Source organism: Oncorhynchus keta, chromosome 2 (assembly GCF_023373465.1).
Source record: "Oncorhynchus keta strain PuntledgeMale-10-30-2019 chromosome 2, Oket_V2, whole genome shotgun sequence".
Lineage (NCBI taxonomy): Eukaryota > Metazoa > Chordata > Actinopteri > Salmoniformes > Salmonidae > Oncorhynchus > Oncorhynchus keta.
The window spans coordinates 21,609,373-21,636,583 of NC_068422.1; the positions used below are offsets into that span (position 1 = coordinate 21,609,373).

Consider the following 27,211-nt stretch of genomic DNA (forward strand, 5'->3'; position numbering starts at 1 on the left):
TCAGCACTAATCGGAGCAGACAGCCCACTCAGAGAAAGCAGTTCAAGACCTCCACACAGTCCTCTTCTCTGCTTGTCTCCCACCACTTCTCTAAGGTTTACTTTAGGTAGAGACAGACATTTATCTTTCTATTCTCTTCCAGAGAGAGACCAAAATAAAAATAAATAAAAAAGACCAGAGGAAAATAAGTTGATGACAGACGACAAATGTCCCCTTGTGTGAAGCTGAAGTGTGTATGTCCTAGAGAACACACATTAATTGTGACTGTGGTATTCCACAATGGAATATTTGGGGTGGCAGATCATGATAGGCAGGTCTGTGTCGACATGTTTGTGTGTGTCAGTGTGTATTTGTGTTTGCATGTGAGTGTGTGTGTGTTGTGTGTGTGTATATTTTGATATCAGGGATAACAGTAGGGCTAACAAGCCAGTCATAGTGAGAAAATGACAACCGGCTGTAACAGCCACAAAGGTCAGAGAAATATGGCCAATGGGGTTCGCTAGGGCCATGCAGGAGTCAAACCCACAACTCTGGTGTTGAAAGCACCATACCTCAACCAACTGAGCCAACTGAGAAGACTCACAAAGGCTTCATAGGAGGTTCATAGAAACTTCAGAACTCCATTTTGAGAACTTCTCCATAGCTGTGTCAGTCAGTCTGTCTGGATTTGTTAGAAGGCAGTCTGCCCAGAGAGACTCAAACTGTCTTATTAATATTCTGAAGAGATAATTGCTTTGCGTTTCTCAGCTCTGTGCAAAGAGAAGGAACGCCAGCTTTTCTCCCATCAAAATTATTAATATAACTGGATGTTAGAAAATAGGAGTGTAGTAAGCAAATATTTAGGACCGAAATGTCCTTCCGATGAGAGCAGATGAGGTGACTGATGTAGTGCTAGGAGGATGTTTGGTGGATTGTTGCATGCGTGTGCCTGTGTGTGTTTGTGTGTGTGTACGTGCCTGCGTGTGTCTATGTGCATGCTTTTGTGTGTGTTTGCAGCCAGCCCAATGACATGCGCATACAACCAGTCAGTCCCAGAGGCACACTGTTGTCTCTTCTCTGACCAGGTCTTAACAGCCAGCAGTAGGTAGAGCAGTAAGTCTACAGCATTACTCTCTCTCGCTCTTTTCTCTTTCTCTCCTCTGTGTGTGTGCTGTGTGTGTGTGTGTGTGTGTGTGTGTGTGTGTGTGTGGTGGTGGGGGGGCAGCCTTACTTTCCCTCTGTGTGAATTCCTCCATCGTCCCTAAATGTGACAGCTACCTATAAAACTGTTCAAGTGAAGCATTACCGGCTATAACTGCATTTTCCTACTGAACTGAAACCAATGAGAGATGATGTGAACACACTGACTGATGTACAGAGAATATCTACATACAGTTCTTCATCTGTGGCCTTGTTTTATAAACGTTAAGGACCAATAATAATGATATCTAATGAGAAGTTGGTTTAATTTCATTCATTGAATAATGAGTGCGAGAAATGTTGCACATACTTGAAGAACTTTCATATGGATTATTCAGTTAGTGTTCTAAACAATAGCAGCTTGTTTTGCATGAATGTTTCCAACTCTGTTTCTGACAGGTGTTACTTCTGAAATGCTGAGCTCTTGAAACGCTTGACAACATTCTATGTTATTTTGCCACCTTCACTGGCTAAAGAGTGATCAAGCTTCAAACATCGGAAGACTTATATGTTTTGCAGTCTCTGGTCATTGAATGGAGTGCTGAGAATCGTCACACAGAAGCTGCCCTGATTGAAACACTCCCTATCAGACCTGGCAGTGTGCCAACCTCCACACATCACAAAACACACACACACAGACACACATCAAAGGCTGGTCTGACCTCGGCCTGCATACCTGCCTACACTCCACCGATAACAGTCTTATTTGAAACCCAAGAATACCCACCTCCTCCTCTTCACCTCTCTTCCTCTATCCATCCTTTCATCTCCACCGCACTCTCTTCCACTAATCCTCCGTTGCTTCCACCTCTCTCCACTTCCACTCTCTATCCTTGATGATTGAGAGCAAAACAAGATGGGCACATAAAATATGTGTTTTAAGTTGTCTCCAGTGACTTTCTCTGTGTGTGTGTGTGTGTGTGTGTGTGTGTGTGTGTGTGTGTGTGTGTGTGTGTGTGTGTGTGTGTGTGTGTGTGTGTGTGTGTGTGTGTGTGTGTGTGTGTGTGTGATGTGTGTGTGTGTGTGTGTGTGTGTGTGTGTGTGTGTGTGTGTGTGTGTGTGTGTGTGTGTGTGTGTGTGTGTGAGAGTCTTTGAGTGTGTGTGGATGTTGGAAATAAGGCAAGAAGAGATCAGAGAGATAGATTTCCGGTGCTTATTGTGGTAACTAATTGAAGTTAAAAAACGATTTGATGATGGAATTTGTTCCACTTTGAAAGTGTTGGATGTTATTGATTACTGTAGCTCCAAGAATGACTAATTGCAACAGCATACAAAGGTAGAGAAATTCCCCTTGGCTCGTAAACCTCATTAAAAGGGTTGTGGACATAACTTGCAGAGCGTTACAAGCTTATGGACGTCATCAATGAAATCCTTGCAATTCTAAGGGGAATTTTGGGATAAAACAGGCTTTAAACTTTGAGGAGACAAAGGGGAAAAAATGTTTTAGATGCTTAACGTTGTATTTTTCTTATTATATAGTAGTTTTAGTTTACTTAATGTGTGGGTGCAGCATGGGTGATGGAGGATGGGGGGTAGAGGGGGGGAATGGCATTGAGTCCGGTCCAGTAAGAGATATGATTCAAATAGAGACCCAAAACAACATTGTGATCATCACAACATGGTGCTAAAAGGATGTGGAATCGGAACTGTTAGACCATGACTCTGAGATCTCCATTCCCATTATGATTTGTGGCAGAAAAGTACTCAACACTTCAATCATTAACACTGGCAATAAAATCTCACATCCTCTGTCTCTTTTTCTGTCTTTCTCTCTTTCTACCTGTCTCACTCTCTGTCTGTCTCTCTCACTCGTTCTCGCCTTCCAACTGTCACGGCATGGCGGCATGACCTGCATCCCAAATAGCACCTTATTCCCTATTTAGTGCACTTCTTTTAACCAGGGCCCATAGGGAAATCCAGGTTAGATCCCAACATTATAATAAACATGCTGGTTGAAGTTCATGTTGGTTAATCCCCTAGCTGCCATCAATGTAATGCCAGCGCGTTGTTGTAATGGTGTACAATATTGGTGCTGTAGTAATGAACATTTATCACATAAATAATTAAACAAGTTGATTGGCTGTCCTTTTCCTGTGTTATTCCAGTAAAGAGATTGGATGTCGTTCTTAGGATACTCATATTGATATAGTATAATATACTATTGATAAAGTATAACCACATACTATGTCCTCTACTTTAGTTTCAGAATCCTTGTTTGATTACTTTGGGCCGAGATTCCAATACGTCCACACATTAGCATTTATGCTGCTGCAGAAAACTGCTGAAATTAAGAAAAAAACTCAAATGTCTGGACGAAAGCTGGAAAACTTAAGTTGCACTTGTTTGAAATATTCAAAGGTGTGTCTGGGCTTTAGGCACCTCTTAAAGCAGGCGTACACTAAGCACACTGACATATAGACAAATACACAAGTCCCTGGCAGGCCACTAGTGTCTCTACAAATGAATCTCGCTCACCTTTCCTGAAACCACTTTTACAGTAAAATATACAGTATATTGAATTAGTAAAAGACTCCAGCAGTAGCTTTCATCAAGAGGTAGTGTAATGGAATGAAGCAGTGTTGACCAAATCAGACCAGGTCCTGCTCTTGCTTATGTTAAATGAGCAGTGCTCCTGGCTTGGGATTCAGATGGCTTCCATTTCCTTTACTTCACACATAGTATACCTGAATTTGAACAGTGAATTCCAAAAATTCTGATTGAATGAAAGATTGGTGTGCTGTGCCCAACTTCATGGTCTTTATGCAAGAAGTCTGTAGGGTTGTAAGGGCAGATTATGGAAGAGAAAATCCCACATTCACTGAGAGTATAGTCTCTTGATATTTCATTCAATTTGTATCAGCAGCAGAGGTCACAAGTCATGGTTGGAAAAAGATTGAGTCGGATTTCCCCATTGGGCATTCTCATTACACAAGCAGTTTTCTGATAGAATTCCCACTTACTGAAAGTAGTCTAGATAGTTCATTCATTTTGGAGCAGTAGCAGAGGTCGCAGGTTTGAAAAAAGACTGCTTTCAGTGAGAGTTAATTTCTCTTCTCTCAAAACTGTCACCGGGTGAGATGAGAAACTGTCACCGGGTGTGATGAGAATGGTCATTGGCACTAAGCTGTATGTCCTTTGTTTAAATGGAACACCATCCTACCAATGTTTAGGCTATTATAGTGTAGCATGCCTCTGTCTACCAAGGGGTCTGGACCTTTCTGGAAGGTAGCCTAGTGGTTAAGAACGTTGGGTCATTAACCGAAAGGTCGCTGGTTCGAATCCCTGGGCCAACTAGGTTAAACAAAACATTCTGTTGATGTGTCCTTGAGCAAGACACTTAACCCTAAGTTGCTCTGGATAGGAGTATCTGCTAAAATAACTAAAGAATGAGGTAGTGACCTTGCCATATAACTGCAGGATTGTTGGTTCAAGGCCTTTGGAGTTTAAGTTAAAACCAATGTCTTGCCATCTGCGGTTGGAGGAGAGCCACCAGGAAAAGGGCTGATGAGAATAGGGCAAGTGAATCATCAGTGAACACAGAGAGCATCTACCGAGTGGAATAAGGGAACAAGGGAAGAGGACCAAGAGGTGCCAATATCATGTAGCTACAGGGCAGATGTTGAGTGCATAAAGGTGCCATGTGAGACATGTATACGTGTGTGGTCAGCAGCTGAATAATCAAACAGTACACTTTCCCTAAACTTTTCCTCCACAGGTCTGCATGAGCTGTAAGGCCCATTTCTTCCTGTTTTGAAACAGTCCAAAAAAAAATCTGGCAAAACTGACTGCAAATTGAGGACAAAGGAGATGTAAATCAAAGATGGAACACATTTTTCTAACAAAACAAAACTCCTTCCAAAGACTCATTTGAGTGGTTTTATTTTAACTGGCAATGACTACATGAACAGAGAATAAATAGCCTGGTAGTTACTGTTATTTTACATGGTTTACCCACAATTGTCCCTTTATTTAGTATCACAAGCTGACTTGACATTTTGGCTAATTTTGACACAGAGGTCCATAAACCACTTATTTTCTTCACAAAGAATGGAACATATATCTGTAGTCCTTCAATAACAGTATTTTAATGCTTCACAATGCGAAGTGCTCTTCTTCAGTATAAATATAAAGATACATCACATCCAAGATATGTTCAACAAATACAGTAGATGCTGGTTATATAATAATAATAATAGTGACCTTTTTACAAAGTTTGTCATCATAAAATAAAATGGGACCACATATACATAAAATATACATTCTTGCACTTGACAGCGCATATAAAAATAATCATGTAACTATGATTTTTTTTTAATGAATCTTTTTAGAAATAATAACAATACAAAAAGATAATTTCAGTTTATTTCAGTTCGTGCATGAGCATTTGCACTCAGATATAATGGGGTACTGAACTGGTATCCAAGCGCATTTCAGACCTCCTTTTCTCTGCAGGCACCTCCATCGTAAGATCGTAAAATGGGCCGATTTGGCAGGTTTGCAAACCATCCCTTCAGGGACGGAACAAGAACGCTTATTGTAGCAGCTCCCCACCTTCACGTAGCGCGGCCAGAATCTGTTCCCGAGGTCGTTCCATGTATAAACAACTGGACAGAAGGCGTAAGACCACAGCCACAGTTGCAGCCTTCTTCTAAGTTTTTTACTGGGCTTGTGCTTCTTGCCGTGCTGGATCTCAAACTCCATGGCTTTGATCTCCTTGGGCATCGCGCCGGACGGCTTCTGACGTATTTCCGAGTCGCTCAGGTCCTCGTTGCCCGAGTACTTGTCCTCTGGCGGGGTAATGGACATGAAGTGTGGGTCGAAGTGACTACCCAGGGTGGATCTGAGTTCGGTCTCGTTCAGGTCCCGTTCTTTTGGATCCAGGACAGGGTCTGGGTCCTCTTTGAGCTCCACTATGGGGAGAGTGTCGCTGGGGATGGGACGGAGGAGGTAGTAGTGTTGGCACATGCCCTCCTCAATCCTTAACCCGAGGGACAGAACCAGCATGGACATGGCTAGAAAATAGTACGAGTTATCCATATCTCAAGTAACAATAGTTCCAAGTTATATATAGAATATAAAAAGTCTAATCCTTAGAGGTTTGAAATTATCATCCGTTTTCCCCCGAGGGAGAGAGGTTGCGTGTGGATAAGTCACGATGCGCCCCGTAGTCCAGCGCACGTCGTCACGCACGCGCTCGACCCGGTGATCACGTCGTCACGCACGCGCTCCACCCGGTGATCTGTTAAACTCCACGAAAAACTTGCTCTCAGGAAGTTTCAGCTGGCTGGAGCCTATTCACCATAGCAACCGGCAACTGCAGTCAGAGAGGAAAGTTGACGCGCTGAGCCAGTGGAGAGTTTCGCTGCGTAACTTGAGTCCATGACACGCGTCTAACTGGTTAGAATTAAGTCCTTCACTTTAACAACACGGCAAAACGCACTTTCAAAGCACTTTCAACGAAAAGGTTGAACCATACCCATTAGTGTCAGAAGCATGAACCGACTTGGCTGCATTTCCCCTGGGCTTTCCCGTGCATAAAATGCGTCAGGTCCTGGTTTCTCTGCTTTCTCACTAGTCTCAGTGTTGGGTCCTGTTGGTTTCTAGGTGTCCGCATGTTGTCTGGGGCTAGGCGATGCACTGGTCGGTGCCGGACGCCAAACTGAGCCGCATCTGGCTCCGACGATATATCCACGCGCGCCGTGATGTAATCCTTCAGACTACACCTCCCTCTCTCTCCCTCTCTGTCAATTCAATTGAAGGGCTTTATGTCTCTCCCTCTATCGCTCTCTCTCCTATCCCTCTCTCTCCCTCTCTGTAGGTCTCTGTGCTAACCAAGAGGCTGGGGCCCAAAAAGACCCTACACCTCCCACTCTCCATCTCGCTTTCCCTCCTCCTTTTTCCCGGGGGAGGCGAGGCGTTTGGGGGGAGTCCGGCTCCCCACCACTAGTAAAACGCAGACATGAGAAGCCCATATCTCTCTAACTTTATTTACACAAACTTTATTAATGCATGTTCATAATAAAAATAAATATGACATGCACCCAAACCTGGCGCATTAAATTCTAGTGCAATAACACATCATTAAAAAAATTGGCTGATTCGTGTCATAGATTAGAATAGGCCTACCAGCGGTGTCATAAATCAAGCGACAGTTCAAGTTCAACAGCGGAGGTGCCGAGAGCCTTCTCTTCTAGACAGACAAACTACGAGTTTTTTTTACGAGGGCGCCTGTCCTGAAGACGGCTGGTGCCAGAGCGATGTTTATTTTATAACTCTCTCCAGTTAGATGCTCTCAACGTGTGTTTAGACTTATCCAGGACGGAGGAGAGTGAGCAAAGTAGGCTACTCCATTTCATTACCAATATTATTTATCCTTTTTATTGGACAAGGAAGCCTCTATAGATTTTTTCTTCTTCAATTCAGGACACAAAGTGGACAAAGTGTTTAATTGACAGAAACACGACTTAATTCATTAGGGTCAGGCGGGACTTTTAAGGAGGGAAAAGGTGACAAAGTATACCAGGCTGACATTGTAAAATGCTTTATAGGTTCAGTTAATTCCGGGGTCTAATAAATGAACGGTAGAAGCAGAGAAAAGTACTTAAACGGTCACAATTCAATTAGTCAGACGGACTTCCACGGAGCCATGCGCCAGGCTTGGCTCGCGCTGCCTTCTCTCGCCAAAGGCAAACCATTGGAATGTTTGCGCATGTAGTAAAGGTTGAATTATGGCCCAGATAAAAAACAACTCTTGTCTACGACGCTAATGCTGAAAAGTCCAGCGCCCAGATAAAGGGGCGTCTGTGCTCTCTCGGCTCAACCGCACGAGACATGGACAAATAAGTCCTAGAATGTCAGGAACTTGTTTTAGTTCCAACTGCGAGGGCTGCGGCGACCTGACCGCGGGAATTAATAGCGTTATTTCATAGTGACAACTTGCTGACACAATGTAGTACGCTACTAGACAGGCCCTGCCACACTCACCTAGTGTGGTGATAGTGGCTACATTGTATAGGCCTATACATTCTAGATTTCTAATCAACATTTTCTAATCATTGATGTCTCAAACGAATGAATGCAAATTATGGAAATTAATTTGCAACTTTTTTTTCACCTTTTATACTATTTGACTAGGCCACCAGCATACATATCAACTGAGTCACTTTCTACAGGAAGAACTAGAGAACCAATGTTATTTTTTTTGCAGCCCAACCCCCTCTCTTCCTCATTCACTTTTTAAATTGACCTTGGCCTAATTTTCTGGCCTAGTAGTGTGACAGTATGTGAAGGGAGGCAGGCGCCAGTGATAGCCTATCTCTCTGTACAAAGGAAGTTAAGGGCAAAACGGTGATTCTCAGATAAGGGTCTTTCCTGTCAGGCTGCACAGGGACCCTGTCTATGCCACCATGACAAAGTGGCCAAGCGTCTCACGAAACCTACTGACCCCAAGGGGAAAATTGAAGTTGAATTCAGATTCATGACTGTACCTTAGTGAGTGGCCTATGCACCTAACACGGAACCCAAACCAGCTGTGCGCGTGCACCATCTACTTTGTCCCCCCACACCAAAGTGATCACGACACACAGATTAAAATATCAAAACAAACTCTGAACAGGTCTTGGGGACAGGTCGAAAAGCATTAAACATTTATGACAATTTAGGTAGCTAGCTTGCACTTGCTAGCTAATTTGTCCTATTTAGCTAGCTTGCTGTTGCTAGATAATTTGTCCTGGGATAGAAACATTGAGTTGTTATCCGACAATTAATCAACACATAAAACGGTCAACCGAATCGTTTCTAGTCATCTTTCTTCCTTCTAGGCTTTTTCTTCTCTTGACTTTATATTGTGATTGGCAACTTTCATAAATTAGGTGCATTACCGCCACTGACCATGTTCGACTTTCAGTTACCCACGTGGGTATAACCAATGAGGCGATGGCACGTGGGTACCTGCTTCTATAAACCAATGAGGAGATGGGAGAGGCAGGACTTGCAGCACGATCTGCGTCACAAATAGAACTGACTTCTATTTTAGCCCTTGGCAATGCAGATGCTCGTTGGTGTGCGTGAGCAGTGTGGGTGTAATAATTGAATAATATAGATTTCTAAAACCATTTTGCAACGCGAGCTGTGTAGTCAGCCTGTTAAAGCTAGAATCCTTAATTGAAACAATAACAAAGCCACACCCCGCCTCTGTTTTGGTAAAAAGCTGAGGGATGGGTCTGGAGAAATGTAACCACTCTCAAATTCATAGGCAGAGCTATGGATGCAAGGACTGGTCATTCATGATATCAACATTATAGTTTTAACCATGTTTTGAAGCTTTACATTTTCATTGTTTACAAACATTGGAGTAAAGCTTATGGGGGTTATGGTGTTGAACTGAGCTGTTTTTAGTGCTCTGCTCCCAATTTTGGCTAAACTTTTGAATTATTTCAATCTCTTATTTTAAATCCTCATAACACGAACAACAATTTCAGGCATATCTACATCCGTTATGGATCGACTAAAAATAGTCCTCCTAAAACAAGAAGAACATCTCACATCGACAACGTGGTCCAGGCTAGGCCAGTTAGCCCTGCTAATTCAGCCAGCTCTACTAACCCAGTTAGCCCTGCTAATTCAGCCAGCTCTACTAACCCAGTTAGCCCTGCTAATTCAGCCAGCTCTACTAACCCAGTTAGCCCTGCTAATTCAGCCAGCTCTACTAACCCAGTTAGCCCTGCTAATTCAGCCAGCTCTACTAACCCAGTTAGCCCTGCTAATTCAGCCAGCTCTACTAACCCAGTTAGCCCTGCTAATTCAGCCAGCTCTACTAACCCAGTTAGCCCTGCAAGCTCCTGACACCAAGAGTCTGACATGACAACCTAAACTACAACCAGAACCAAGGGATTTTGGAAGCAATCTCTGTCATGCGGGCAGACTTTTCCACTAAACTCGAAGGTGTCCGAACAGGGATTAGTGAGGTTAAACGTGACCTTCAAGCCTACGCTTGGACGAAGCAGAGGAAGGCATTAGCATGGTGGAAGATACCGTCATCACTGTCAAAACCACGACCGAAAAGTTGGAAAACAGGTGGCAGACCTTACTTCAAAACTAAGCTCGCTCGAGAATCACCACAGGTCTAATTTGAGACTAGTTAATCTACCCGAAAAAGTGGAAAATGGCTTCCTGAGGCATGTGGGCCTGACAACTTTCCAGACCTCCTGCGCATTGAACGAGCCCGTCGGCTTCCGGCTCCTACAGGACCAAGTAACCACCCGTCTCCTCTGATCCTTATCATGAAGTTTCTCAACTTTCATTACAAAGTCTGAGTGATGCGGAACGCCAGGGCTAAGGGCAATGTGATGTATGGGGACCAAGAGATCATGCTCTTCCCTCACCTATCCGCGGACCTGCACCGAAAAAGAAAAGGCTACGACGGGGTCAAATGCCAGCACAGGTCCCTCAACATTGCCTATGGAATAGTCTTCCCAGCTAAACTACGTCTGACTTACAATGGACAGTCACACGTGTTTGAATTTCCCTCTCAAGCCGAGGCGTTCATCCGTGGCATACAACGTGAATCTTCTTCATAGTCATGTTACCGCTGTGAAGTTTACCACCACTCTGGACTACGGAGAATTTAACCACCTTGGATTATGTGACTGTTGGCAAGCTAACTAACATTAGCCAATGTATTAGCTGCTACTGTAGTACTGTAGCTAGCATAACAGTTAAGTGAATAATATGGCGAGCTAGCCCACTCAGTTTCCTTATATTATTTGTAGCCTGTATGTGCTCATCAGTTAGCTCAGTTTCATCTATATGACATGTTTAAGTTTACTTTTGTTATATTGATAATTCTCTTCCATTGGATTACATAAAACACTGTAAAATGCCGGTAAAGATGTCTAGCTCCATGTCAACGGACTCACAATGTCTAACTTTACATTTACCTCGCTTATTTAGCCAGTGAGCCAGCCTTAACACAGTGGGACCTTATTCATTCATCCTGCACCATGAGAAGCATCAGGACTACTTCATATGAACACTCAAGTTTCGATCATATCCTTGAACTAAAATTATTGACAGTCACTTGCAAGCCTGACATCGACATCATGTGCAAAGGGCCTTTGGGTAACATAGCACATATTCAATGGTATCTCTTTTACTCACTTAGCCTGTTCATTTCTGATCTTTGATACTTTTTTTGGTTTATAATCTTACAATGGTATGCTACGTTAACACTATATGTATGGGACATTTTGGTAGCTACTAGCAGCAGACCCTATGTTGTGGATCATCTACCACTATTTTGTACTGTCCATACTGTAACATTAACATTAGTCAGGCTTCACTAACTAGCATTACTGTTTTAGGTGAAGCTATATTTTGCTACTTTTCAAATTAATACTACGTGATATTTCACATATCATCTTGCTAGATATGCCTTTTGTTTTGTTTTTGAGGAGTAATGGCCAAGAGAAGACAGGATACACTTTGTTTTGTTTAACGTCACTTAGGTTAGTCTGCTCCATTTAATGAATAAGTCGTCCACCAGGCTGCACTCTACGATTAGGGGGAGGTGGGAGAGGAAGCGTTGGGTGTCTCGGGTAGGGAGACAAGGGAATGGGGTTCAGTGTTTTACTATTAGGATAGATTTATGTTTGTTTGTTCCAACAGATCTTTACATATTTTCCTCACTACAAAATATGCATGGGGTCCTTGTGGTTACTAAACATTTTAGATATGCCTTTATGATATAGCTTATTCCATGTTTACATATTTGGTTAAACTACTTCAAATGTAAAACTGAAATGTACTTTGTGGAATGTCCGTGGTGTTTGTAAATGATCCAAGCTTAAACAGGTTATTACTAGGCTTAAACAACTTAATTCATTTGCCTCCCAAGTGGCGCAGTGGTCTAAAGCACTGCATCGCAGTGCTAGCTGTGCCACTAAAGATCCGGGTTAGAGTCCAGGCTCTGTTGCAGCCGGCCGCGACCGGGAGACCCATGGGGCGGCTCACAATTGACCCAGCGTCGTCCGGGTAAGGGGAGGGTTTGACGGCTGGGATATCCTTTTCACATTGCGCTCTAGCGACTCCTGTGGCGGGCTGGGCAAGCTGACCAGGTTCCCAGGTGTACGGTGTTTCCCCCGACACATTGGTGTGGCTGGCTTCTAGGTTAAGTTAGCATTGTGTCAAGAAGCAGTGCGGCTTGGCTGGGTCGTGTTTTGGAGGACGCACGGCTCTCGACCTATGTCTCTACCGAGATCGTACGGGAGTTGCAGCGATGTGACAAGACTGTATCTACCAATTGGATGCCATGAAATTGGGGAGAAAAAGGGCTAAATAAAAAAAGACAACTTCATTCATCTATTGTGTTCCTACAAGAAACTCACTTGTTGAAGGATGAACTACTTAAAGTAGTTCAGGAGATGGCAAGGGCAAGTAATAGCATACTGTTTCTCCTCTCATTCTCGTGGTGTTATATTTTTAATTCACAAATCTGTTCCGTTTCAAGTGGATAATACTATAACTGACACAGCTGGTAGATACATTTTGATACAGGGAACTATTTTGAATGAGCATATTCATCTTAATATTTATGGTCCCAATGATGATTATTGCCTCCCTTCCTGGTAATGTCCTAATGGCAGGGGATTTTAATTGCACTCTTGATCCTCATTTAGATCGCTCCTCTGGTTTAGACACTTCCCAATCTCAGAGCATAAAGAAATTACAGCATTTCATAAAGGAATTAAATCTATGTGAACCTTGGAGGACTCAGAACCCAAGTATCATGTTACTCATCAACATTTAAATCAGATTCTTGGATAGACTACTTTTTAGTTTCTTGCTCATTGTAGCAGGAAGTGGATATGATAGTATTGTTCTAAGTGACCATTCCCCTGTGTCATTATTCTATAGGGATACAAAACTAGTAAAAGGATCCTCTAGATGGCGTTTGCATCCGAGGTGGTTACAGGACACAGACTTCTTACATTACGTTGGAGTGCATATAGATGTTTATTTTACATTGAATACTGACCAAACGTCAGCGAGTACCAGATGGGAGGCTTTCAAAGCATATATTAGGTGGCAAATGATAGCATTTACCAGTTTCAAATCAATTCAATCTGAAAATGAGAGGGATGGACAGCAAAGTCAGAGAATTGGGGAGGAAAGCTTTTTTGGATAACTCAGTAAAAGTAAATAAGGAATTATTACTTCTGAAAGCTCAGTATGAAGAACTCTCCACCTCAAAGGCTGCAAACAGATTAACGAGTCTGAAACAGTCTTTCTATAATCAAGGTGAAAAACCTGGTAAATTGCTGGCCTGATGGATGAAGAAGTTAAATTCAGACAGAGCCATTAATGCAATTCATAATTTACAAGGACAATTATCAATGGATCCTGTAGAAATAAACCAAACATTTGCTTCCTACTACAACACACTTTACAACTCTGAATCTCTTGAGAACAGAAGGCAGAAAATTGGATCTGGAAAATGAATGCTGTTGAAATATCTGATGCTATTTCCAATATGAAGGGAGGTAAAGCGACAGGTCCAGATGGGCTCCAAATGGATATTTATAAGACATTTAAGGTCAAACTTCTAAGTCCACTTTTGGATATGTATGCTGAATCATTTCAGCAAGGTTGTTTCCCCCCCTCTTGAAGGAGTGCTATAATGACTCTCATTCTGAAGCCTGATAAATCCCCAACAAAATGTGAAAGTTACAGACCAATTTCTCTTCTGAACTCCTTAGCCTTAGCCAGGACGGACATTGGATAGAGTGCTCCCATATCTAATACACAAAGACCAAAATGGCTTCATGAAAAACCGTCAAGGTTTTCACAATGTAAGGAGAGTACTAAACATAGTGCATATGTGTGAAGGGCCCCCTGATACTGCCATCACTTGATGCAGAGAAGGCATTTGATCGAGGTTAAGGGGTCTTATTTATTTGAAGTGCTTAAGAGATTTGGGTTTGGGAACTGCTTCTATAAATGGATTAGGATATTACATACCGACCCCACGACAGAAGTTGCCACTAACAACTTGATTTCATAACCTTTTAAGCTTTTTCGGGGCGCGAGACAAGGATGTCCGGCCATTCCTGGACTCTTTCTTTTAGCAAAAGAACCCTTTGCCATTGCAGTAAGGGCCCACTCGTCAATTAGTGGAATTAAAACATTGGATTTTGTACATCGAGTGGCCCTGTATGCCAATAATAATTCTCTCTCTCCAATCTAATTAATAACTTTGGTTAGTTTTCTGGGTTTAAAGTTAATAATACCAAATCTTCTATCCTTTTCCTCAACAAGCAAGAGAGACTGACACTAGTTGTACATAATCTATTTGTGAATACAGAACAAGGTCTCACATATCTTGGTATTAAAATCACACCAGAAATTAGTTCCCTGAGTTCAACAAATGATGAACCCATGGTAACGAGTGTAACAGAATCCATCAACAGATGGACATAATTGCCTATATCTATTATTGGTTGAATAAATATAATTAAGATGAATATTCTGCCCAAATGTCTTTATCTATTTCAATCAATTCCTCTTCCTCCACCATCTTAATTTTTCCCAAAGAGCAGAAGGCCATTCTCAAATGTTATCTGGAGCAACAGAAAACCAAGGTTTAGACTTTCTCTTCTTTATTTGCCCTATGATAGAGGGTTGCTACTTCCAAACCTACAAGCCTACTGGGCTGCACAACTTAGGGCTGCAATATTTTAGAAACCATACTTACTGTACCCTGGCTGCAGACTGAAATGCTGCCCACAAAAGGCTTAACTTTGCATGGATATTTGTACTGTATTATCCAGTTTTACACCAATTTGGGGCAATGACAATTTCACTGGTAAAAATGACTTGGGGTTTAAAGAATGGACAAGAAAATGTATTGTTAAAGTAATGGACATATACAATGAAAAAGGGCTCATGTCGTTTGAAGAACTAAAGGGAAGATTTAACGTACCACAAAACCATTTTTAAATACTTACAACTGAAAGCTTTATTTTCCAGTCTATAACAATCTGCCCTAGAACCTCATTTGACCACTTTAGAAATGCTCTCTGTTGAAATGTGTTATGGGAGAGGTCAAATTACATCATTACATGGGAAAATGGTAGCTATTCAAAGACAATTCTGATAGTAAGAGACTTCAGTGGATACAAGATATGCAGGAAGATATTTCAGCAGAGGACTGGGGTATGATATGCTCTAGAGCTCAGATACAGAAAATAAACACCCGCCTGAGATTGTTGCAATACAATTGGATAATGAGAACATATATCACCCCCACAAATTTGACCCTAATATCCCAGACCTGTGTGTTAAATGTTAAATGCATTTAGGCACCTTGTATACCTGTGGGAATGTGCTGAGATACAAACATTCTGGAGCTCAGTACTGCACTATATCTCTAAGATTACCTCTACCCCAATAAAACAAATCCCTAAACTTTGCTTCCTACATTTTTACCCAGAGAACATCTCTTTACATAGGAGAGAAGAAAATGGTTGACCTCTTGTCTATTACAAGCTACTGTAGATGTTCAATTGCTCTCAGTTCCCCCTCACTAGGTCATTGGTTAAAATAATTCATGTCAAGCCTGGCTCTTGAAAAAATTTACTTATATAGTGAAAAATACATCTGTGAATGCATATTATACTTTTTATCTATTTTAATTCTTGAAAATGTTAAGACTATTATTATTTTTTTTTTTGTAAATGTTTGGTGGGTCTATTTAGGTTGGGGTGGGGGTATGTGTGAAAAAAATAAAGAATAAAGTTGTATTTTTGTAATTGTTGATTGTTCTATTTGGAACTAATAAGTATATTTGTTGAAAACATTTTTTTAAAAGGCTTATATTTTGAGGTCTGACAGGGTAGGACAGTTGAACCAAGCTCATGAGTCATTTCTAGGTTATATTCTTCAAGAATCAATTGGTATATCATTAATTTATAAGTCAAAAAATGGATGTAGCAACTAAGGATTGCAGCTTTAAAGGAGCCAAGGGCTTAATCTATTAAATCAATGAATTTAACATGAAAGTTTGTATTTGTCCATAGATGGTGGCTTTAACTTTGTTGACCATACTGATCCATTGCAGAAAAAAGTAACTATTTCAGTATAGGCCTATTGTACAACTGTCTAACTTCTAAACGAACGTTCCAGTGCTGAGTCAAAGTGTTTACCTGGTTTAGGTGGCCAACGTGCCGGCAAAATGGTGGCACAAGGCAACACAATTTTGTATTTTAACTACATTTTGTCATGTATAGAGTATTAGATTCCGTTATTGTCAAAATTCTTTACATTTATACGTTTGACCTTTATTTTACTAGGCAAGTCAGTTAAGAACAAATTGAAGCCCCGTAGTCATTACGACTTTCTGTATATTCCAATTTGCTCCTCGAGTGTGTTTTTCCCCCTCTTCTTTCCACTACGGATGGAGATCCACATGGTTTCAATCAGATTTTCCAGAGGATGACTGCTACAGCCCAGCGCAGTAGATCACGGGCCGCTGTGGACACGTCGTCTGAAGCAGTGGCCGGCAATAATGCCACACACGTATATATTACACACACAATGGATGCCCGCACGTACGCATGCACACATGCACAGACACACACCAGCCACACACAAAATACAGTACGTTTGCTCTGATGTTCAAATACAAAGTCTTGTTAATCTTAATGGTGAATCAATAGGCCTCCCAGGTCGAGAGAGAGTAGTTATTTGCTACTTTTGTGACCCTAGATAAAGATTGAAACGTCATTTGTTTGTTTTTGTGTAATTCTCCTCACAGACCTTTGATGGTCTGACAACAGGGCAATTTGGACGGTCCATTTGGGTGAGAAGGCTTCAGGGTGGCAGCCAAGGGTCAATTCATAAACACACACATAAGCTGAACACACACACACACACACACATAAAGAGAGATACAAATAAAGAGTAGCACTCTTTTGTTTCTGTCTTCCACCCCTTTCTCTCCCTCTCTCAAGCCTGACCAAATATTTAAAAAAAAATAAACGAAAAAAACACTAGATTCACAATACACTACTTCACAGTAGTGCATTATTTCAAATTCCTTCCCTCTCTCTTGGGAAACACGCCCGGTTGAAAATCAGAAATTCAGGGAATTGTTTTTCAATGCATTGTCTTGCATTGAGATGGATAGAGCGATGAAGAGTGAGAGTGAGAGAGAGAAAGGGAGTGAAAAAGAAACAGAGAGAGAAAATGTACAGTGTGCAGACCTCTTACTGCCAAGCGTTGTCTGCTGCTCTGCCCATGACCTTGCAAAGGTAGAGAGACGGATGGATAGAGAGGCAGATTGATTAAGGGATAGATAGATAGATATATGCAGTCCTTTTTCTGACAGGCCACTGTGAGAGTGCCAACCCCCGTCAGCTCGGCAGCTAGTGAGGGCAGCTCTGGGACCGCGATCCTGTGGCTTGGATTGGCGCTCCCCAGTGCTCCGAGGTGCTCCAATGGGAATATTCCCTGCCAAAAGTGGTGTGAGATTCCAGTCGGTTCACACCCCACCATCACACACTCCCACATGGCGTCCCTACTCGGTCCCCTTAACTACAGTTCACTGTGCCACCCGCCAGCAGTGAGAGGGATGTTGAGTAGGGAGACTGGTGGGGAGCAGCGGTCTAAGGCACTGCATCTCAGTGATAAAGGTGTCACTACTTACCCTGGTTCGATCCTGGGCTGTATCACAACCGGCCGGGATCAGGAGTCCCATAGGGCAGCGCACAATTGGCCCAGCATCGACTGGGTTAGGGGAGGGTTTGGCCGGGGTAGGCCGTCATTGTAAAATAAGATTTTTTTCTTAACTGACTTGCCTAGTTAGAAAAAAAAGGTTAAATAAATCAAATAAAAATGCAGGGAGAGGGGTCTGGAGCAGGGAGAGGGGTGTGGAGCAGGGAGAGGGGTCTGGAGCAGGGAGAGGGGTCTGGAGCAGGGAGAGGGGTGTGGAGCAGGGAGAGGGGTCTGGAGCAGGGAGAGGGGTCTGGAGCAGGGAGAGGGGTCTGGAGCAGGGAGAGGGGTCTGGAGCAGGGAGAGGGGTCTGGAGCAGGGAGAGGGGTCTGGAGCTGGAGCAGGGAGAGGGGTCTGGAGCAGGGAGAGGGGTCTGGAGCAGGGAGAGGGGTCTGGAGCAGGGAGAGGGGTCTGGAGCAGGGAGAGGGGTGTGGAGCAGGGAGAGGGGTCTGGAGCAGGGAGGGGTCTGGAGCAGGGAGAGGGTCTGGAGCAGGGAGAGGGGTGTGGAGCAGGGAGAGGGGTCTGGAGCAGGGACAGGGGTCTGGAGCAGGGAGAGGGGTGTGGAGCAGGGAGAGGGGTGTGGAGCAGGGAGAGGGGTCTGGAGCAGGGAGAGGGGTCTGGAGCAGGGAGAGGGGTCTGGAGCAGGGAGAGGGGTGTGGAGCAGGGAGAGGGGTGTGGAGCAGGGAGAGGGGTCTGGAGCAGGGAGAGGGGTGTGGAGCAGGGAGAGGGGTCTGGAGCAGGAGAGGGGTCTGGAGCAGGGAGAGGGGTGTGGAGCAGGGAGAGGGGTCTGGAGCAGGGAGAGGGGTGTGGAGCAGGGAGAGGGGTCTGGAGCAGGGAGAGGGGTGTGGAGCAGGGAGAGGGGTCTGGGCAGGGAGAGGGGTGTGGAGCAGGGAGAGGGGTGTGGAGCAGGGAGAGGGGTCTGGAGCAGGGAGAGGGGTCTGGAGCAGGGAGAGGGGTCTGGAGCAGGGAGAGGGGTGTGGAGCAGGGAGAGGGGTCTGGAGCAGGGAGAGGGGTCTGGAGCAGGGAGAGGGGTGTGGAGCAGGGAGAGGGGTCTGGAGCAGGGAGGGGTGTGGAGCAGGGAGAGGGGTCTGGAGCAGGGAGAGGGGTGTGGAGCAGGGAGAGGGGTGTGGAGCAGGGAGAGGGGTCTGGAGCAGGGGAGGGGTCTGGAGCAGGGAGAGGGGTCTGGAGCAGGGAGAGGGGTGTGGAGCAGGGAGAGGGGTCTGGAGCAGGGAGAGGGGTCTGGAGCAGGGAGAGGGGTCTGGAGCAGGGAGAGGGGTGTGGAGCAGGGAGAGGGGTCTGGAGCAGGGAGAGGGGTGTGGAGCAGGGAGAGGGGTCTGGAGCAGGGAGAGGGGTCTGGAGCAGGGAGGGGTCTGGAGCAGGGAGAGGGGTGTGGAGCAGGGAGAGGGGTCTGGAGCAGGGAGAGGGGTCTGGAGCAGGGAGAGGGGTGTGGAGCAGGGAGGGGTCTGGAGCAGGGAGAGGGGTGTGGAGCAGGGAGAGGGGTCTGGAGCAGGGAGGGGTGTGGAGCAGGGAGAGGGGTCTGGAGCAGGGAGAGGGGTCTGGAGCAGGGAGAGGGGTCTGGAGCAGGGAGAGGGGTGTGGAGCAGGGAGAGGGGTCTGGAGCAGGGAGAGGGGTCTGGAGCAGGGAGAGGGGTCTGGAGCAGGGAGAGGGGTCTGGAGGGGGAGCAGGGAGGGGGTGGAGCAGGGAGAGGGGTCTGGAGCAGGGAGAGGGGTCTGGAGCAGGGAGAGGGGTCTGGAGCAGGGAGAGGGGTCTGGAGCAGGGAGAGGGGTCTGGAGCAGGGACAGGGGTCTGGAGCAGGGAGAGGGGTGTGGAGCAGGGAGAGGGGTGTGGAGCAGGGAGAGGGGTCTGGAGCAGGGAGAGGGGTCTGGAGCAGGGAGAGGGGTCTGGAGCAGGGAGAGGGGTGTGGAGCAGGGAGAGGGGTCTGGAGCAGGGAGAGGGGTCTGGAGCAGGGAGAGGGGTGTGGAGCAGGAGAGGGGTCTGGAGCAGGGAGAGGGGTCTGGAGCAGGGAGAGGGGTCTGGAGCAGGGAGAGGGGTCTGGAGCAGGGAGAGGGGTGTGGAGCAGGGAGAGGGGTCTGGAGCAGGGAGGGGTGTGGAGCAGGGAGAGGGGTCTGGAGCAGGGAGAGGGGTGTGGAGCAGGGAGAGGGGTGTGGAGCAGGGAGAGGGGTCTGGAGCAGGGAGAGGGGTCTGGAGCAGGGAGAGGGGTCTGGAGCAGGGAGAGGGGTGTGGAGCAGGGAGAGGGGTCTGGAGCAGGGAGAGGGGTCTGGAGCAGGGAGAGGGGTGTGGAGCAGGGAGAGGGGTCTGGAGCAGGGAGAGGGGTGTGGAGCAGGGAGAGGGGTCTGGAGCAGGGAGAGGGGTGTGGAGCAGGGAGAGGGGTGTGGAGCAGGGAGAGGGGTCTGGAGCAGGGAGAGGGGTCTGGAGCAGGGAGAGGGGTCTGGAGCAGGGAGAGGGGTGTGGAGCAGGGAGAGGGGTCTGGAGCAGGGAGAGGGGTCTGGAGCAGGGAGAGGGGTCTGGAGCAGGGAGAGGGGTGTGGAGCAGGGAGAGGGGTCTGGAGCAGGAGAGGGGTGTGGAGCAGGGAGAGGGGTCTGGAGCAGGGGAGAGGGGTGTGGAGCAGGGAGAGGGGTCTGGAGCAGGGAGAGGGGTGTGGAGCAGGGAGAGGGGTCTGGAGCAGGGAGAGGGGTGTGGAGCAGGGAGAGGGGTCTGGAGCAGGGAGAGGGGTGTGGAGCAGGGAGAGGGGTCTGGAGCAGGGAGAGGGGTGGGCAGGGAGAGGGGTCTGGAGCAGGGAGAGGGGTGTGGAGCAGGGAGAGGGGTCTGGAGCAGGGAGAGGGGTCTGGAGCAGGGAGAGGGGTGTGGAGCAGGGAGAGGGGTCTGGAGCAGGGAGAGGGGTCTGGAGCAGGGAGGGGTGTGGAGCAGGGAGAGGGGTCTGGAGCAGGGAGAGGGGTGTGGAGCAGGGAGAGGGGTCTGGAGCAGGGAGAGGGGTCTGGAGCAGGGAGAGGGGTGTGGAGCAGGGAGAGGGGTCTAGGAGCAGGGAGAGGGGATCTGGAGCAGGGAGAGGGTGTGGAGCAGGGAGAGGGGTCTGGAGCAGGGAGAGGGGTCTGGAGCAGGGAGAGGGGTCTGGAGCAGGGAGAGGGGTGTGGAGCAGGGAGAGGGGTGTGGAGCAGGGAGAGGGGTGTGGAGCAGGGAGAGGGGTCTGGAGCAGGGAGAGGGGTCTGGAGCAGGGAGAGGGGTGTGGAGCAGGGAGAGGGGTGTGGAGCAGGGAGAGGGGTCTGGAGCAGGGAGAGGGGTCTGGAGCAGGGAGAGGGGTCTGGAGCAGGGAGAGGGGTCTGGAGCAGGGAGAGGGGTGTGGAGCAGGGAGAGGGGTCTGGAGCAGGGACAGGGGTCTGGAGCAGGAGAGGGGTGTGGAGCAGGGCGAGGGGTGTGGAGCAGGGAGAGGGGTCTGGAGCAGGGAGAGGGGTCTGGAGCAGGGAGAGGGGTCTGGAGCAGGGAGAGGGGTGTGGAGCAGGGAGAGGGGTCTGGAGCAGGGAGAGGGGTGTGGAGCAGGGAGAGGGGTGTGGAGCAGGGAGAGGGGTCTGGAGCAGGGAGAGGGGTCTGGAGCAGGGAGAGGGGTGTGGAGCAGGGAGAGGGGTCTGGAGCAGGGAGAGGGGTCTGGAGCAGGGAGAGGGGTCTGGAGCAGGGAGAGGGGTCTGGAGCAGGGAGAGGGGTCTGGAGCAGGGAGATGGGTGTGGAGCAGGGAGAGGGGTCTGGAGCAGGGAGAGGGGTCTGGAGCAGGGAGAGGGGTCTGGAGCAGGGAGAGGGGTCTGGAGCAGGGAGAGGGTGTGGAGCAGGGAGAGGGGTCTGGAGCAGGAGAGGGGTGTGGAGCAGGGAGAGGGGTCTGGAGCAGGGAGAGGGGTGTGGAGCAGGGAGAGGGGTCTGGAGCAGGAGAGGGGTGTGTGGAGAGGGGTCTGGAGCAGGGGTCTGGAGCAGGGAGAGGGGTGTGGAGCAGGGAGAGGGGTCTGGAGCAGGGAGAGGGGTCTGGAGCAGGGAGGGGTGTGGAGCAGGGAGAGGGGGTCTGGAGCAGGGAGAGGGGTCTGGAGCAGGGAGAGGGGTCTGGAGCAGGGGAGGGGTGTGGAGCAGGGAGGGGGTCTGGAGGGGGTCTGGGGAGGGAGGGGTGTGGAGCAGGGAGAGGGGTCTGGAGCAGGGAGAGGGGTGTGGAGCAGGGAGAGGGGTCTGGAGCAGGGAGAGGGGTGTGGAGCAGGGAGAGGGGTCTGGAGCAGGGAGAGGGGTGTGGAGCAGGGAGAGGGGTCTGGAGCAGGGAGAGGGGTGTGGAGCAGGGAGAGGGGTCTGGAGCAGGGAGAGGGGTGTGGAGCAGGGAGAGGGGTCTGGAGCAGGGAGAGGGGTGTGGAGCAGGGAGAGGGGTCTGGAGCAGGGAGAGGGGTCTGGAGCAGGGAGAGGGGTCTGGAGCAGGGAGAGGGGTGGAGCAGGGAGGGGTCTGGAGCAGGGAGAGGGGTCTGGAGCAGGGAGAGGGGTGTGGAGCAGGGAGAGGGGTCTGGAGCAGGGAGAGGGGTCTGGAGCAGGGAGAGGGGTGTGGAGCAGGGAGAGGGGTCTGGAGCAGGGAGAGGGGTGTGGAGCAGGGAGAGGGGTCTGGAGCAGGGAGAGGGGTGTGGAGCAGGGAGAGGGGTGTGGAGCAGGGAGAGGGGTCTGGAGCAGGGAGAGGGGTCTGGAGCAGGGAGAGGGGTGTGGAGCAGGGAGAGGGGTCTGGAGCAGGGAGAGGGGTGTGGAGCAGGGAGAGGGGTGTGGAGCAGGGAGAGGGGTGTGGAGCAGGGAGAGGGGTCTGGAGCAGGGAGAGGGGTGTGGAGCAGGGAGAGGGGTGTGGAGCAGGGAGAGGGGTGTGGAGCAGGGAGAGGGGTGTGGAGCAGGGAGAGGGGTCTGGAGCAGGGAGAGGGGTGTGGAGCAGGGAGAGGGGTGTGGAGCAGGGAGAGGGGTCTGGAGCAGGGAGAGGGGTGTGGAGCAGGGAGAGGGGTGTGGAGCAGGGAGAGGGGTGTGGAGCAGGGAGAGGGGTCTGGAGCAGGGAGAGGGGTGTGGAGCAGGACGAGGGGTGTGGAGCAGGGAGAGAGGGGGTGGTGCAGGGAGAGGGGTCTGGAGCAGGGAGAGGGGTGTGGAGCAGAGAGAGGGGTGTGGAGCAGGGAGGGGTGTGGAGCAGGGAGGGAGGGGTCTGGAGCAGGGAGAGGGGTGTGGAGCAGGGAGAGGGGTGTGGAGCAGGGAGAGGGGTGTGGAGCAGGGAGAGGGGTGTGGAGCAGGGAGAGGGGTGTGGAGCAGGGAGAGGGGTGTGGAGCAGGGAGAGGGGTGTGGAGCAGGGAAAGGGGTGTGGAGCAGGGAGAGGGGTGTGGAGCAGGGAGAGGGGTGTGGAGCAGGGAAAGGGGTGTGGAACAGGGAAAGGGGTGTGGAGCAGGGAGAGGGGTGTGGAGCAGGGAGAGGGGTGTGGGGCAGGGAGAGGGGTGTGGAGCAGGGAGAGTTGTCTGGAGCAGGGAGAGGGGTGTGGAGCAGGGAGAGGGGTGTGGAGCAGGGAAAGGGGTGTGGAGCAGGGAGAGGGGTGTGGAGCAGGGAAAGGGGTGTGGAGCAGGAAGAGGGGTGTGGAGCAGGGAGAGGGGTGTGGAGCAGGGAAAGGGGTGTGGAGCAGGGAGAGGGGTGTGGAGCAGGGAGAGGGGTGTGGAACAGGGAAAGGGGTGTGGAGCAGGGAGAGGGGTGTGGAGCAGGGAGAGGGGTGTGGGGCAGGGAGAGGGGTGTGGAGCAGGGAAAGGGGTGTGGAGCAGGGAGAGGGGTGTGGAGCAGGGAGAGGGGTGTGGAGCAGGGAAAGGGGTGTGGTGCAGGGAGAGGGGTGTGGAGCAGGGAGAGGGGTGTGGAGCAGGGAGAGGGGTGTGGAGCAGGGAGAGTTGTGTGGAGCAGGGAGAGGGGTGTGGAGCAGTGAGAGTTGTGTGGAGCAGGGAGAGGGGTGTGGAGCAGGGAGAGTTGTGTGGAGCAGGGAGAGGGGTGTGGAGCAGGGAGAGGGGTGTGGAGCAGGGAGAGGGGTGTGGAGCAGGGAGAGGGGTGTGGAGCAGGGAGAGGGGTGTGGAGCAGGGAGAGGGGTGCTTAGCAGGGAGAGGGGTGTGGAGCAGGGAAAGGGGTGTGGAGCAGGGAGAGGGGTGTGGAGCAGGGGGGGGGGGTCTGGTGGTATTCTTGAGATCCTGTAGATTTGTGTCCTAGATCAGCACTCATCCTTGATATGTCTGGCCCCTAAGCTACTCTTCCCTCACCTGGGGACAGTAGCATAGATTAAGATCTACCAGGTTGTTATTGTAAAATATTATGTGTTCTCAGCTACCTATGCTAAATAAGGGATCTATTCAATCTGTATCACTGAAGCGTTACAGATTGCACCATTTAAATTGTAAGATAATTTCAGGTTGAGTCGATATATGCAGAATTTCCCGTGAATGCAGTCTCCGCCAACGCGGGAACATTGCCTTTACATTTCAATTGGGCCTTTGCATGATACGGATTGGATAGAGACCAAAATAAATTATATATAGTCCATACACTGTATACTGTACACCAGGGGTGTCAAACTCATTCCATGCAGCGTCTAGTGTCGGCTGGTTTTTGGTTATCCCTTTCATTTAAGACCTAGACAACCAGGTGAGGAGAATTCCTTACTAAGCAGTTACCTCACCGGTCACCCCCAAAGCCAATTCCTACTTTGGCCGCCCTTCATTCCAGTTCTCTGCTTCCAATGACTGGAACGAACTGCAAAAATCACTGAAGCTGGAGACTCATATCTCCGTCACTAGCTTTAAGCACCAGCTGTCAGAGTAGCTCACAGATCACTGAACCTGTACATAGCCCATCTGTAAACAGCCCCTCTATCTACCTTATCCCCATACTGTATTTATTTGTTTATCTTGCTCTTTTGCACCCCAGTATCTATACTTGCACATTCATCTTCTGCACATCTACCATTCCAGTGTTTAATTGCTATATTGTAATTACTTCGCCACTATGGCCTATTTATTGCCTTTACCTCCCTTATCTTACCTCATTTGCACTCACTGTATATAGACTTTTTTGTTTTATTTTTTTTCTACTGTATTATTGACTGTATGTTTCGTTTATTCCATGTGTAACTCTGTGTTGTATGTGTCGAATTGCTATGCTTTATCTTGGCCAGGTCGCATTCCCAAATGAGAACTTGTTCTCAACTAGCCTACCTGGTTAAATAAAGGTTAAATAAAAAACAAAATAAAAAAACAAAATTCATCAAGTGCAGGGGAGGAGTGAAAACTCAGACACTTGATCCTCAGTGGAAAGAGTTTGACACGCGCTGTGCACTCTTAGAAAAAAGGGTTCCAAAAGGGTTCTTTGTGGAGGCATAGGTTTCTGCCAATAACCGTTTTCATCCGAAGAACCCTTTTTGGACGATGAGGGTTCTTTGTAATCAAAGGGTTCTTTGGAAGGCAAGAATGGTACTAAACTCAGCAAAAAAAGAAACAGACCTTTTTCAGGACCCTGTCTTTCAAAGATAATTCTTAAAAATGAAAATTACTTCACAGATCATTGTAAAGGGTTTAAACACTGTTTCCCATGCTTGTTCAATGAACCATAAACAATGAATGAACATGCACCTGTGGAATGGTTGTTAAGACACTAACAGCTTACAGACGGTAGGCAATTAAGATCACAGTTATGAAAACTTAGGACACTAAAGAGGCTTTTCTACTGACTCTGAAAAACACCAAAAGAAAGATGCCCAGGGTCCCTGCTCATCTGCGTGAACGTGCCTTAGGCATGCTGCAAGGAGGCATGATGTGGCCAGAGCAATAAATTGCAACGTCCATACTGTGAGACGCCTAAGACAGTGCTAAAGGGAAAAAGGACAGACAGCAGATCGTCCTCGCATTGACAGACCACGTGTAACAACACCTGCACAGGATCGGTACATCCAAACATCACACCTGCAGGACAGGTACAGGAGTCCTCACCAGACATCACCGGCAACAACGTCGCCTATTGGCATAAACCCACCGTCCCTGTACCAGACAGGACTGGAAAAAAGTGACTCACTGTTGAGTCGCGGTTTTGTCTCACCAGGGGTGATGGTACGGATTGGCTTTTATCGTCAAAGGAATGAGCGTTACACTGAGGCCTGTACTCGGGAGTTGGATCGATTTGGAGGTGGAGAGTCCGTCATGGTCTGGGGTGGTGTGTCACAGCATCATCGGACAGAGCATGTTGTCATTCCAGACAATCTCAACGCTGTGAGTTACAGGGAAGACATCCTCCTCCCTCATGTGGTACCCTTCCTGCAGGCTCATCCTGACATGACCCTCCAGCATGACAATGCCACCAGCCATACTGCTTGTTCTGTGCGTGATTTCCTGCAAGACAGGAATGTCAGTGTTCTGCCATGGCCAGCGAAGAGCCCGGATCTCAATCCCATTGAGCACGTCTAGGACCTTTTGAATCGGAGGTTGAGGGCTAGGGCCATTCCCCCCAGAAATGTCCGGGAACTTGCAGGTGCCTTGGTGGAAGAGTGGGGTAACATCTCACAGCAAGAACTGGCACATCTGGTGCAGTCCATGAGGAGGAGATGCACTGCAGTACTTAATGCAGCAGGTGGCCACATCAGATAGGTGGCAGGTGGCCACATCAGATGTCTGTGGAACTTGTTCAGTTTATGTCTCAGTTGTTGAATCTTGTTATGTTCATACAAATATTTACACATAAACGCAATTGACAGTGAGAGGACGTTTCTTTTTTTTGCTGAGTTTACATAGAACCCTTCAGAATCTGAATAATCATGTCAAAATAAAATAACTTGTGCCGAATACAACAGGTATAGATAGACCTTACAGTGAAATGCTTATTTGTAAGCCCTTAACCAACAATGCAGTTTTAAGATAAATAAGCGTTAAAAAAGAAGAAAAATAGAAAAATGAGAAATACTTAATGAGCAAAAAAATAACAGTAGCGAGGCTATATACAGGGGTTACTGTTACAGAGTCAATGTGCGGGGGCACAGATTAGTTGAGGTAATTGAGGTAATATGAACATGTAGGTAGAGGTAAAGTGACTATGCATGGTTAATAAACAGAGTAGCAGCAGCATAAAAATTGGGGATGGGGAGGACAATGCAAATAGTCCAGATAGCCATTTGATTAGCTGTTCAGGAGTCTTATGGCTTGGGGGTAGAAGCTGTTAAGAAGCCTTTTGGACCTAGACTTGGCGCTCCGGTACCGCT

General features: G+C 48.1%; 1 protein-coding gene across 1 annotated transcript; it reads right to left on the minus strand.

Annotated features, from left to right (window-relative positions):
- Window positions 1-5,245: 5,245 nt before the first annotated feature.
- Window positions 5,246-7,001, minus strand: nog3 (noggin 3). The gene has a single exon (XM_035741520.1). The coding sequence runs from the start codon at window positions 6,214-6,216 to the stop codon at window positions 5,545-5,547; it is 672 nt and encodes a 223-aa protein (XP_035597413.1). The 5' UTR covers window positions 6,217-7,001; the 3' UTR covers window positions 5,246-5,544.
- Between the last annotated feature and the right edge of the window lie 20,210 nt (window positions 7,002-27,211).